Source organism: Helianthus annuus, chromosome 9, assembly GCF_002127325.2.
Source record: "Helianthus annuus cultivar XRQ/B chromosome 9, HanXRQr2.0-SUNRISE, whole genome shotgun sequence".
Lineage (NCBI taxonomy): Eukaryota > Viridiplantae > Streptophyta > Magnoliopsida > Asterales > Asteraceae > Helianthus > Helianthus annuus.
This window is the reverse complement of record NC_035441.2, coordinates 142,995,517-143,008,806: the sequence shown is the minus strand read 5'-3', so window position 1 is coordinate 143,008,806 and position 13,290 is coordinate 142,995,517. Positions and strand designations below refer to the sequence as shown.

The following is a 13,290-nucleotide window of genomic DNA, read 5'->3' as shown; positions in this document are numbered from 1 at the left end:
TTAAATAATAATATGATAATATTACTTTTTCGGATTAGGAAATCTGGGCGTTACAAAACCTCTTGTGTAACTATAAACATTTTTAAAGATCTTTATTATGTTAATTTTTATATTGGAATGTTCCGAAAAAGAATTAAACAAAGGTATGTATTTAGAATTTATAAAAAAAACCACTAACGAACACAAGTAATTTAAAAAAAACAAACTAAGTTTTAAATAAAATATTGTAATAAAAAATTTAAAAAGAACAAAAAAAAAGAAATGTTTATATGTCGGTAAGTAATTGGTCGTGCTATGTGAGAATTTTGCTCTCACGAGCATGACCAACCCACACATGTCACCGTTCATTGTTCGGTGACGAATGACCGTGGGAGGGGGGGGGGGGAGGGGTACCCATGGCCATGAGCCAACATGGCAGTCTTCTCTCTCACACTCATAGATACTTACAAAAGTGAAGTTGGTACTTGGTACTAATAATATCTTTTCTTTAGATTTTTTTTCCGCTCTTTTTTCCAAACATTATTTATAATACAATATTTTTCTTTCATTTTGGAGGGGATGCAAAAGACGCCAACAACCACAAACACTTAGCGTGCGAGCATACTAGAGATAAATTGTTAGAAAATTAACTCTACGATATAGATTAAAGGTTACGTTACCACTGAGCTCGTGTACCTTTCATTATCTATATATATTAATAAATGAGATGATTTGGGCCATTTGTCATTGAATGGTGGAGCAATTTTGCTGATTTGGCATTCTATGGTTGAGTAGAGGGTGATTTTGGGAGGGAATCAATATTACATAAACTACACAAATTTGGACACGGGATCCGGAAGACTACGGGTTGGGTCGGGCTTTTAATTTTGGATCCTTTATATTGCTTCTTACTCCCATTTTCTTTCTCACGCTTCATTCCAAACCCTAAATCATTCTTTCAGCCGCTTCACTCTACATCTAGTTCAAATCAAACTTGGATCCATGGATTATTTTAAATGAAGAATCTAACTGATGTTGGTAATCGTATTCAAAGATTTTCTTTTTCTTTTGCCGAAATATCCATTGATTCTTCTTCCGTCGTCGGCGCCGCTCTCCGGCCTTGTGGATACGCCTCTTGTGAGCCAACAAGAAGGAAACATCGAATCGCTGGTTAAATCCATGTATGAAGGTATTAGTGTTTGGATTTGTTGTAATGATGTGTTTTTGTTTGACCTAATTTTAGTTTATGCGATTGTTGATTGAGTATGATTATGATTAGAGTAGCTCGACCTGTTAACGTTGCGAATGTTTATGAATTATATGTTACAATTTTTAATGTGTGATAATTATTTGATAAATTTGAAGCATTGTGGTTACTGTGTTAGGAGTTCTATGCAATTGTATGTTAATAGTTGTTGATATTGAGTATATAGAGATAAAGAGGGTTTTTTTATGCTGGTTAATGTGTTAGCCTAATATAATTTACCTTTGACTATTAGAATCTATTTTTCATCCAGCTTACATCAGAATTATACTCTATATTCGATTTGAATTCATTATACTGCCTATGGCATTTGCCAAATTTTTTTGTATCCGATTTTCATAACTATTGTATGCTAATAAAATAAAAAGACATGTTTTGAAATATTGTTTTGTTTTATAATTGTTTTGCTGGAATCTCGGTTCATAATTTCAATTTTAGTCTGTTGGATGATGATTTGATGAGTTTAAAGGCTGTGATGATCAACTTGAATGCGTCTGAGTGAAATTGGGCAAAGATGAGATCGTCCGCATCTTGGCAGGGCAACCCGGATGGTCATGTGGTTTCACATGACAAACCGTAAGTATGCAGCCATGGCGGATTTATCCACTCTGTTTGATTGTTTACAAATCTGAGCCTCATAATCGTTTTGTAACATCGACAACAGTACTGGTATACATCTGTTATTTGAGATGACGATGGCGGAGCTGTGGCGTCGTCTTCTCAGTGTCGTTGATTGGTCTACCCCTACCTACAAAACAGAAGACAAGGAATCCGGTGAGACAACGCAAACTAGGGTAAGCCTCGATTCAATTGTACACATTAAATAACTAAAAACTAACACTTTTAAGTGATATATTTAAAACAGGCTCGGTTTTTCCTTCAACAACATGTATCTCGGGTCAGGGATTCTCATTAAACGGTAAAGATTGCTTCTTTAGGATGCTACTTAAGTTTAGTAATTTTGAGCCTTTTTGTATTATTTATGTTTTTTAATCATTGTTTCTTTTGAACTTTAGGAAATTTGTCACAGAGATTTGAAGCTTGAGAACACTCTCTTATCTGCATGGTTTTGTCTGTTCGTGCCGATGATCAAAAACCCGTTTGCCTAATTCGCCATGGCGGCTTCTTCAGGTATGAATTTCTTGATTTAACTATGGCTTAGCAGCAAGATTGACCCTACATTTTAGGCTTTCAAAGCAGCAGATTCCCCAAATTCAAGGTCAAGTAGATCTTGAATCCGCCGGGAAAGTTTGATGTGAAGTATGGTAAATACGCTGGTATATTCGGGCTGTTATATGTAGGTATTGACAGCGGGATGATTGATGATTGCAGCTGATCATTAGAGCTCATTGTATAAGTGCTTTTTTTTATTTTGCAATGTTGTAGTTCGCTTCAGATTACTCTATTATAAATAATCATAGTCTGAGTTGTGATTTAAAATTGTTATTATAAGGATGTGTGTGGATGTTCTTTGTGTTAGTTTTTTGCATATCTTTTGTTTTTAGTGGTCTTTTGAGAACAAAAGAATGCCTTTAATGTTTTATCCCATTCGCTCTCTGTTCGTTTCACACAAACGCCGCTGGTAAACCCCCTTCTATTGTTGCTCGCCGTTGTTATTTGAGTTGGAGACTACCGCCGCCTCCGATCCGCCCTCTGTCGTCGATTAACAGATCATGGACCCCACAAAATCTTTGAAATCAATCGCAAGGTATGTATTTTTTATTCGAAACAATCATTGGTAGCAAAATTTTTATAGTGTCTCATTCATTTTATTAAATTAATTCGATCATTTAGTCTAATTCACAGGGTGTTTCACCTGTTAAAGCCACATATTCGTCGAGACGAAGTTGAAATGCAACAATTTGTCCTCACTCCAGTGTATACTTCATGTGGTAAACTCTGCATTTCATTATTTTATTTTCTTTCATACAGCTTCTGAATCATCTACCCCATGTCACCATAGTTTATAACAGATTATGTGGGTAGCCCATTTGCTGATGAATATAGCTTATTTATAACAGATTATGTGGGTTCCCCACGATTGAGTTAAGTTCCGATCTTTTATTTTGTTTGTTTGCTGCCTTTTCTAAGTATTAAGGTTTCTGATTTTTAGTTTCATCTGAATCGTTGGTGGTTAAAATTTATTTAATTGTCAAAGTCAACTAAGTAAAGGGGTTTAGTATATGTAAATCTTTGAATGATATGCTTTTTAAACTAATATGTGCCATTAAGATTTTTTTTTCGGGGTTGTGATGAATATATCTAATTTTCCTAAAGGCTATGACTAACCATGATAAACTTGCGCATACTTGGTTCAAGATTATTGATAAAGTGAAACTATATTTGTAATAATTATGTATACGGGTTATAAGTGACTAGCCTATATTTAATCATCAATCTCTTTTATAAAGTTTTAACCTTTATCTCCAAATCGTTCACATTTCACAGGAAATTATTGAAACAAAAATAAGCTAAAGGGTTGTTATTGTATTCTAATGCAGGGAAGCCACCATCTACTTACCACATGTTGGAGCATGTTTATTTAAGCAAAAAAGGCTTAAAGCTGGCGATTCTGTTTTGTTTGTCAGGTATTTTCTTTTCAAAAGATTCAAAATATGGATTCAAATTCATGCAGCAAGTTTGATTTTACATGTAATTTAATATACTTTTTTTTCTAAATATTATACAAATATCTAACATGTTTATCTATGAACACAAGGGGCAAAATGGTAATATTAGATTTAAACAAAAGAGTTATGATGTACTGCAAGATATGATAATAATAGGTTTATAGCATTTTTATACTTAATACTTTTATTAGAAAAGTAAAATGATGCAACATTCATAGACAAGAAACTAAGATGACTAAGATCATGTGTTCTATCTTATTACTGGCTGAGTTATTTAATCACTAAATAATTTTCTTTATATTGTTTATAGATAAGTGAATCAGATTAGATCAATGTAGGTCGTTTTCAGTTTTAAGCGGTTAGAAAATATTTATTTCAACCCGTTTACGTAAGAATGAGCAGGGCCGTCTTCGAAATTCTTCGAAAATATATGGGCCCTGTACGGAAATAAAATATGGGCCCCAAAAGTATAAAATTTTTAAAAAGAATACACAAAAAAGTTTTAAATATATGAAAATGAATTCAAATTTTGTGGAATCACACGCACATGTGGACAACGAAACGTAGAAAGAAAACACGTTGTGGGGGTAAATTAAGAAAATACAGAATAGTTATGTCGTAACTTTAAAAATCGTTATTTACGATCATGTAAAATAATCGTAACCTATCCAAATTTATTTTCGTACAGGGCCCACTTATTTTCATAGAAAAATGAAACTCACAAAACTAATTGCAAATTGAATAATATTTTAAGAAATTAACATAAATAATCATTTTTAAACTAGATTTGAGAACTATGATTCCTATTTTGATTTAATGTAACACAAAATTAGACAATTAATGTCATTTGCATTTAATATATAGGTATCAAACATAAAGAAAAAAAATCAACTAAAAATGAAGCTATCAAGATTAGCACCCAAGATCTACTTGCTAATAAAGTGACATGGGAACCACTAGACCATGCACCTTATCATGTCATTTTCCAATTCGTTACTTATATATTCTACGTTTTACAGCGTAACTTTATTAAAAAAAATAAATTTGTTGGCCCCCGGAGAGTTTGGGCCCTGAGCCATCGCCTATCCCGCACCTCCTCCGAGCCGGCCCTGAGAATGAGTCAATTTGGGTTATGTTACGCGCAACGGGTCAAATTGGTAGATTTATAAAAAAAAAAATAGCTAAAAATGTAACGAGTCAAATGGGACTGGGTCACATGGGTAAACTCTAAAACTTAGCTAAATACTGATATGGGTCACATGGGTAAACAGTGGTTAGCCTCTATAAAATCCTTTTAGAATGGCTTTTGGTATGTTATTAATGTTTTTTCTCATGATTATTTGCAGAGATGCAAACATTTTGAGATTAGTGGACACAAGAAGGGCAAGGAAACTTTATTATTTTTTTTTTTTACTTGGACACCCACTGTTTAGTGTTTACCCGTGTAAGGAGTGAGGTGATGCCCTACAAATAAAAACTCACTCTTTTACTTTATTTGTTTCTCTTTTGCTTTGTTAGGTGTAATATTTTTCCATGTTTTTAATAAGTTTTGTGGTTTATGAATGCTGGTCTTTTTGGAGAAATGTCGGTTTTTATCTAAAAGAAAGAAAAACTACACTTTCATTTTGAGCATATGTCACTCTCCACATGTGGTTGGTCAAATAGAAACTCACTCGGTGATTTCATTTAGTATTTTTAATCTAGAAATAAGACTCAAAATAGTTTTTAACTTATTGAAATGAATATGTGAGAGAGAATTTTATATACTATTAGACGATGCACAATCCAACCATGGATCAACAATTGAAACTGATTGATTTGTAACATATTTGCATAATCTGTTTATAGATTGGGAGATCCAAAAGGAAGTCCCTTTGAGGTTAAAAGTGTTATTTTATACTTTAATTGTTTGTAAATTAAATTTTCCTACTCAGAAAATTTCCGGGTGATAACCTAGTGTTCTATATGTTTAAACATGAATTTATAATCCTCAACTCATTTTAGGTCATTTCATGATTGTTCCTTTAAAATTTCACTTTGACGAAACTGAAATTTGTGAAAGAAATTTGAACTTTTGATATATTTAATTGATTATACTCATATTTGGTTTGTAAATTTATTAAAGAAATTGAAATGTAGTGTGGCACAGATGGTAATGATGTTGGTAGTAGTGGTGGAGGCGATGAAGATGACAACAATTGAGGCAGTTGTAGGGGTTGGTAGCAATGGGGACGACAACCATAGTCGTGTCGTGCCGATGGTTAGAAAGTGAAAATTTTGAATTTATTTGGTCAAATTTATTAATTATTTGAAAGCGATATTGAATTCATAAGTGATGTATTTCAATTCGTTTTGTTACGTTCATTTATTATTCAAAAGGGATATTGAATTCCCAAGTGAAATATTTCAATTCATTTGGCTAAATTCATTAATTATTTGAAAGCGATAATACAAGATATTCACTTCGTCACTTCAAGGAATAAGAGGAAATTTATTTTTGGTTACTTTTATTTTACACTATGTTATAACCCCGTGTATTACACGGGTTGAGTGAATAAATTTATATATTAAATAATAAAATATTATATCTTTAAAAACTTCCTTTATTGCACTGGTTGAATAAATATAATTTTATATATTAAATAATAAAAAGTTATATATATATAAGAACCATATTGTACGGGTTGAATTAATGTAATTTTATATACCAAATAAAAAAAATTATATCTTTAAAACCACATGTATTACACGGATTGAATAAATGTAATATTGTTTACCAAATAATAAAATAATACATCTTTAAAAAACCTCATTTATTACACGAGTTAAATGAATGTAATTTTATATACCAAATAATAAAAAAGTTAGTAAATGTAATTTTGTATAGTGAAAATAAAAATATTTAATATATTAATACAAAGTTTGGTTTTCATGATAAATAATTTGTTTTATTTAAAATGTTTTAAATTAACAATTTACAATTTCCTACCTTTGGATTAAAAATATGCCTCCGTTATCTTTCGTGGAAAGATTGGGTTGGTTTCAATTTATAAGTCTATACTTTGTTTTTTCTAGCTTCTTGCTAGTTTTTGTTCTATGATAGTTGCTGTTAAAAAAAACAATTTACAATTTCGGATAATATTTTATTAGAAAAATGGAAGAATGGTATCCGAAATTTAAAGTAGGATAAAATTTAATATTAGCTCATTATTCATTCATTTATTTAAATAATATAAGATAAGTTTGGAAGTGAGGCGAGAAAATCATAAAATAAATACCTACAATGAACGACATGTGTCACACATTAATGTTTTATTATATAGTATAGTATAGATAAAAGTTTATATTGATATAAATAGATTATTTTGTTGTAGCAAAATTTGTTAACGAAGTCTCAATAAATTTAACTCATTATTTAAAACTCCGTAAATGTATAAATGATAAATAATATTAGTTAGAGTAAATTACGATTTTGGCCCCTGTGGTTATATCACTTTTACCCTTTTGGCCCAAATTTTTTTTAACATCTGAGCTCTCAAAGTCTTTTTTTCTAACCCTTTTGGCCCCTAACACTAACCCCATCCATTAATTGTTAGGGGCCAAAAGGGTTAGAAAAAATACGTTAGGGACCAAAAAGATTAGAAAAAAAGACGTTGGGGGCTCAGATGTTAAAAATTCTTTTTGGGCTAAAAGAGTAAAAGTGATATAACCACAGGGGCCTAAATCGTAATTTACTCTAATAAATAATATTATAAATGAGAAGTAGATTAAACTATATAACAAATATCCATAAGAATTTAAACTAAATAATATTTAGTAGGAGGATTATCTATAATTAATTAGAAAAGATTAAACTAAAATAATACTTATCTATAAAACATGGCCTAATATGATGATAAGTGTCACAAGATGGTTTCTTTTTATTTTACTATATAATAAAAGAAACCATATTAGGACACTTGTCATCATATTAGGTCATCTCTTATAGATAATTATTATTTTAATTAATCTCTTCTAATTAATTATAGATAACCCTTCTATTAAATATTATTTAATTTAATATCATATATTATAGATAACCTTGCTACTAAATATTATTAGTTTAATATCTTATGGATAATTATTATTTAGTTTAATCTCCTTCTCATTTATAATATTATTTATTTGAATTAATTATATTTAAACGTTTTATTTAGTTTGGTATCAAATAAATTTTACGAAACTTAAAATAAAATTAACTAATATTATTTATCATTTATACATTTACGGAGTTTTAAATAAAGGGTTAAATTTATTGAGACTTCGTTAACAAATTTTGCAACGATAGAATAATCTATTTTTATCACGAAAACCAAACTTTGTATTAATATATTAAATATTTTATTTTTACTATACAAAATTACATTTACTCAAACCATGTAACACATGATGTTTTTTAAGATATAACTTTTTATTATTTGATATATAAATTTAGATTTATTCAATTCGTACAATACACAGGGTTTTTTAAGGATATATATTTTTTATTATTTAGTACAGAAAATTATATTTATTCAAACCGTGTAATGCGCATAATTTTAAAGATGTAATTTTTTATTGTTTGATATATAAAATTACATTTATTCAACCCGTGTAATAAATGAGGTTATTTAAAGATGTATTATTTTATTATTTCGTAAACAATATTACATTTATTCAACCCATGTTATACACGTGGTTTTAAAGATATATTTTTTATTTGATATATAAAATTACATTTATTCAACCCATACAATATGGTTCTTATAGATATAACCTTTTTATTATTTAATATATAAAATTATATTTATTCAACACGTAAATTATACAATAGGTTTTAAAGATATATTGTTTTATTTATATAAATTTTTGTTCAACCCCGTGTAATACGCGGGGTTATAACCTAGTTATATAGTATAGATTCACGCATTTCATAAAGTTCCTATTAACCATTAACCAAACTAATAAAAACAAAAGTTAAACTACAGTTTTAACGATGGAGTAAATCCAATTAACCAAACACTAAGCAATAGATCTTAATTTCTTATTTTATTTTATCATAGATGCATTATACATAAAAAAATATTTTTTGATCACACTTTAAAAAAATTATACTTATAATCTATACACTATCGATCATTCTTTACGGAATAAAATCAGAATCAGATAGAAGTGAATTAAGTTAAATTAATATTATTAGAAGGTGGAGTGAAGGTTGGAATAATAGATCTCCGATTGGATTTTTACCATAACTAGTATGAGTAGATGTAAAGATAGCAGCGGCGGCATCCACGGCGGTCCTACTGCCGTTGATACTCAGACTGCCGATGCCGGCCACCCCTTTTCTTATTAAATTAATTTAATTTGTTTTCTTCAAACCGACCATTTTTTGTTATTTTTTAAGACAAGGAGGCATGAGGCAGTGGGCGTGTCAATTGTTTCAGATTTTCAAACCAAAACCTAGTATAATAATTAAACCAAACATTTTTTTAAATATATTTTACTGTTGTCAAATTAACAATGTACATTTGTTGCCACTAGTAGACATCAAAATCTTTTGTTCACATGTTCTAGTCTTCCAATGTTCCATCATACAAAAGAATAAACTCCTAATGAGTTTTGACCAGGAAGATTCCATGGTTTTATAATGTTACTATATATTTAGATAACAACTAGTTAAATTCCACTCGCGCGTTGCGGCGGGGACCTAATGACTGCAAAATGCGTGTTAGCAACGGCAAACAGATACCGAATACCGAATATCAAAACATAAATAAATTTGTCGTGAAAAGGATAGTCAATCAGTCCTAAAAGAAGCGATTTTAAATAACCTAATATATAATAATAGGGCCCACACGTCCTACACGTTGGAAATTCGGTTGTTTTCAGTTCAGTTATTACGGTGCTAACACGTTAAAATATGGATGAGCTCGGTATCGGTAACGGCGCCGAAAGTACCGATCCGAAAAATCATCGAAATAAGGTACCGGCACCGAAAATGCTCGGTACAATACGGTATGGTATTTGAAGGTAAAAATCAATAAATATAGGTATGGTGCTAGACTGGTGTCGAATCGAAAATAACGATTCTGAAAATGTCAAAATGTGGGTACCAAATTGGTACAAAAAATGATTTGGTATAGTAAATTTGGTACCGATACGATATCGGTTTGATTACAGGATTTGATACGATTTGCTCATCAATAATCTAAATATCAAGTTAATTTTACATGCTACAATTCATTAATTACGTAAAAAGACAAAAAATAAAGCAAAATAAGTTGTTGTGTATATAAAACCTCATTCAAACGAAATACAGTTTACTTACTGTGTGTATGAAAAGTAATCTAAACTGTGCAATTACTTGCATTGCTACGTTGCTACAGGATTTGATGAGTTCGGTACCAACCGGTACCGAAAATACCGTTACCGAAATCCCCAAAAGTGGGTATCGGTACCCAATATACCTGGTACAGTACGGCTTGATACGGTCGGTACTGGTATGGCACCGGTATTTGAGGGTAAAACCCGATAAATACCGGTGTCGAACGGATACCGAAAATACACTCAGTTTGATAAATTTGATATCGGTACCAGTACCCGATACTATTAATTCATTTCTATTTTTATTATTGTTAATTAGTTTCTTTTTTTTAATATTTATTTATTTTTATTATTGTTAAAACCCGATAAATACCGGTGTCGAACGGATACCGAAAATACACTCAGTTTGATAAATTTGATATCGGTACCAGTACCCGATACTATTAATTCATTTCTATTTTTATTATTGTTAATTAGTTTCTTTTTTTTAATATTTATTTATTTATTACTGTTCATTGAGTTCGTTTTTTATTATATAGGTAAATTATGTTAGCTTAAATGGATAAGTAAAAATATATACATAGTTTATGAATATGAGGTAAATATCCGTATTAAGTTTGTAAATCATTCCTACACGATTCTTACATTTAAGAAAATCAATTCAAAAAGTAACGGACTCTCTATCTTTTTTCAATGAAATACGATTTTCTAAACTAGAAAGATATTGTATGTGCAACCATAAACTAACAAGTCTCTTTGATATATAGTTTTACTACCTATTTCGGAGCTTGTCACGTCGACAATTTATATTAATATCCTTTAGTACAGCCCATGGCTTTATAGCCTAGTGGCATATTAGAGGTGGGATAAAACTTTGGGACCAATAGTTCTTGGGTTCGATTCCCACAAGGGGGGTTTTCTCATATTTATTGGGTTTCCTACTGAATTGGTGTATAGGCATTGCCTAGTGGAGATGAATATGATCAGGTAGTTCTGCTGGTGACACTATGATACTCCAGTAGTCCGTCAGTGATTCAAATTTGCGGTTAAAAAAAATCCTTTAGTACACTGTAATTAGGATAACTGAACACGACAAAAAAAAAATTGGCAAATGAATAAAAGAAACACAAAATTTAACTATTTGTATTGATATCAAAGTTGTTACAAAGGGAAAAGTTTTTATTTTTCGTAACATTTGTTTTCCCTAAAATTATCAGAGATTTGGCAATTTATTCTTGCTTTAATGTCCCTAGCTTAACTTAAAGCACCCGTAACGATTAAATCTTTATGGAGCTCGTAATGTTATTTTTCCTAGAGTAAGAATTTGTTTAAAGAGTTAAAACATCAAAATTTGTAATCCATAAGTTTTTGTTGTGAAAAATGGGTTTATAGAAGATGCCTTTAGACTATGGGGTATGGGGCTTGGGTTGGGGCGTGGGTTGGGGGAAAACGCTCAAGTCACCATCCCGGGTGGGCTTGGGTTGGGGCATGGTCCTTGGGGCTTGGGTTTGAAGCCGGGCATGTGGCGGGTCTAGCAAAGTGACATGGCGGGCTCTTAATGGCCAAACCAAACTAGCCGTTGGCCAACGGCTATGTTAAAAAAAAATATTTTTTCACTATAAATATCACACTTCAATTCCTATTTTTACCACATTCAACCACAATACACTCCACATCTTCTATAATCATCTTCAATTCTCCTTCTACAAAACGAAAAAATACATCCTCATAACTGTGGTTATGACCCGAACAACCCGTTTGCATTCCAAGAAAATAATCCTAGCCCACCACCCAATCGTCCAATGCCTCGTCCATTTTTCATACACTCCCCTATGCCCCTTGAAGCGAGTTATGCATCGTATCTCGGGAATCGTGTGTTTACTAACTTCCCACACACCGACGATTCGATACCTACCCCGTTTACACAAACGCCCATCAACCTTTCACCAACCTCCATCGACCTATCAAAAGGCGCGCTCAAAAATCAAGATCGGGTACGGCATCGCTTTCAGCTGAGAGTTCGGGCTCGCGTAGGGGAATATACAGCGATCAGTTGGATGACATTGCATGCAAATTAGATACATTCAACGTATTCCAACAACAAAGGGCCGAACTTCGAAAGAGCAAAGATGCTAGAGATGCCCTGAAACAAAAACGGGATGATTTGAAATTTTTATTCCAGCCCATTGATCACCTAGAGGGTGACGAGTTGCAACTAGTCTTGGAGACGAGAGAAGAAATAAAGAACAAATATAAACGTTAGGAATTTTTTTATGTAATTTTCTTTATTTAAAAATATTAAAAAAAATAAATTTGTTGTTTTAAAAAATATTCAAATAGCCTAGTGGTTTGGGTCAGTCCAGCGAAGCCCACCAAACCCACGCCCCAAACCCCCGCTCCACCATACCGTCTTCAATGTGGGTCAGCCCAGCGAAGCTCCCAAGCCACGTGTCAACCCATGCTCCAAACCCCCGCCCCACCATACCCCACGGTATTAATTTTATCTTATTTACGAAACATTAATAAGATTCTTTTATTGTTAGATTTTTATAACCATTAGAAAATATATATATATTTTTAAGGAAATATTTATGTAATAGTAACCTTTAATTGTAAGCTAGTTTAGTGGCTAAAAAAGTTACCAGCGCCGTCTTCGAAATTCTTTGAAAATATGTGGGCCCTGTACGAAAATAAAATATGGGCCCCAAAAGTATAAACTTTTTAAAAAGAATATACAAAAAAGTTTTAAATATATGAAAATGAATTCAAAATTTGTGGAATCACACGCACACGTGGACAACGAAACATAGAAAGAAAACACGTTGTGGGGGTAAATTAAGAAAATACAGAATAGTTATGTCGTAACTTTAAAAATCGTTATTTACGATCATGTAAAACAATCGTAACCTATCCAAATTTATTTTCGTACAGGGCCCACATATTTTCATCGAAAAATGAAACACACAAAACTAATTGCAGATTGAATAATATTTTAAGAAATTAACATAAATAATCATTTTTAAACTAGATTTGAGAACTATGATTTCTATTTTGATTTAATGTAACACAAAATTA

General features: G+C 31.4%; 1 protein-coding gene across 23 annotated transcripts; it reads left to right on the top strand.

Annotated features, from left to right (window-relative positions):
- The first annotated feature begins 893 nt into the window (after positions 1-893).
- Positions 894-5,505, top strand: LOC118482143. Of its 23 annotated transcripts, none has more exons than XR_004867456.1 (8): positions 896-1,160; positions 1,713-1,819; positions 1,908-2,017; positions 2,109-2,162; positions 2,260-2,951; positions 3,038-3,135; positions 3,745-3,831; positions 5,220-5,456. XR_004867456.1 is itself a non-coding variant. In XM_035977662.1 (7 exons), the coding sequence occupies exons 3-7, from the start codon at positions 2,917-2,919 to the stop codon at positions 5,326-5,328; spliced, it is 375 nt and encodes a 124-aa protein (XP_035833555.1). In that variant the 5' UTR covers positions 894-2,037; positions 2,109-2,162; positions 2,260-2,916; the 3' UTR covers positions 5,329-5,505. The 23 variants fall into 23 exon arrangements, 5 of the variants coding, with proteins under 5 accessions (XP_035833555.1, XP_035833557.1, XP_035833559.1 ...); XR_004867454.1 differs by having other exon boundaries at positions 897-1,168; XM_035977662.1 differs by adding an exon at positions 3,230-3,289 and having other exon boundaries at positions 894-2,037; positions 3,038-3,121; positions 5,220-5,505.
- The last annotated feature ends 7,785 nt before the right edge of the window (positions 5,506-13,290 follow it).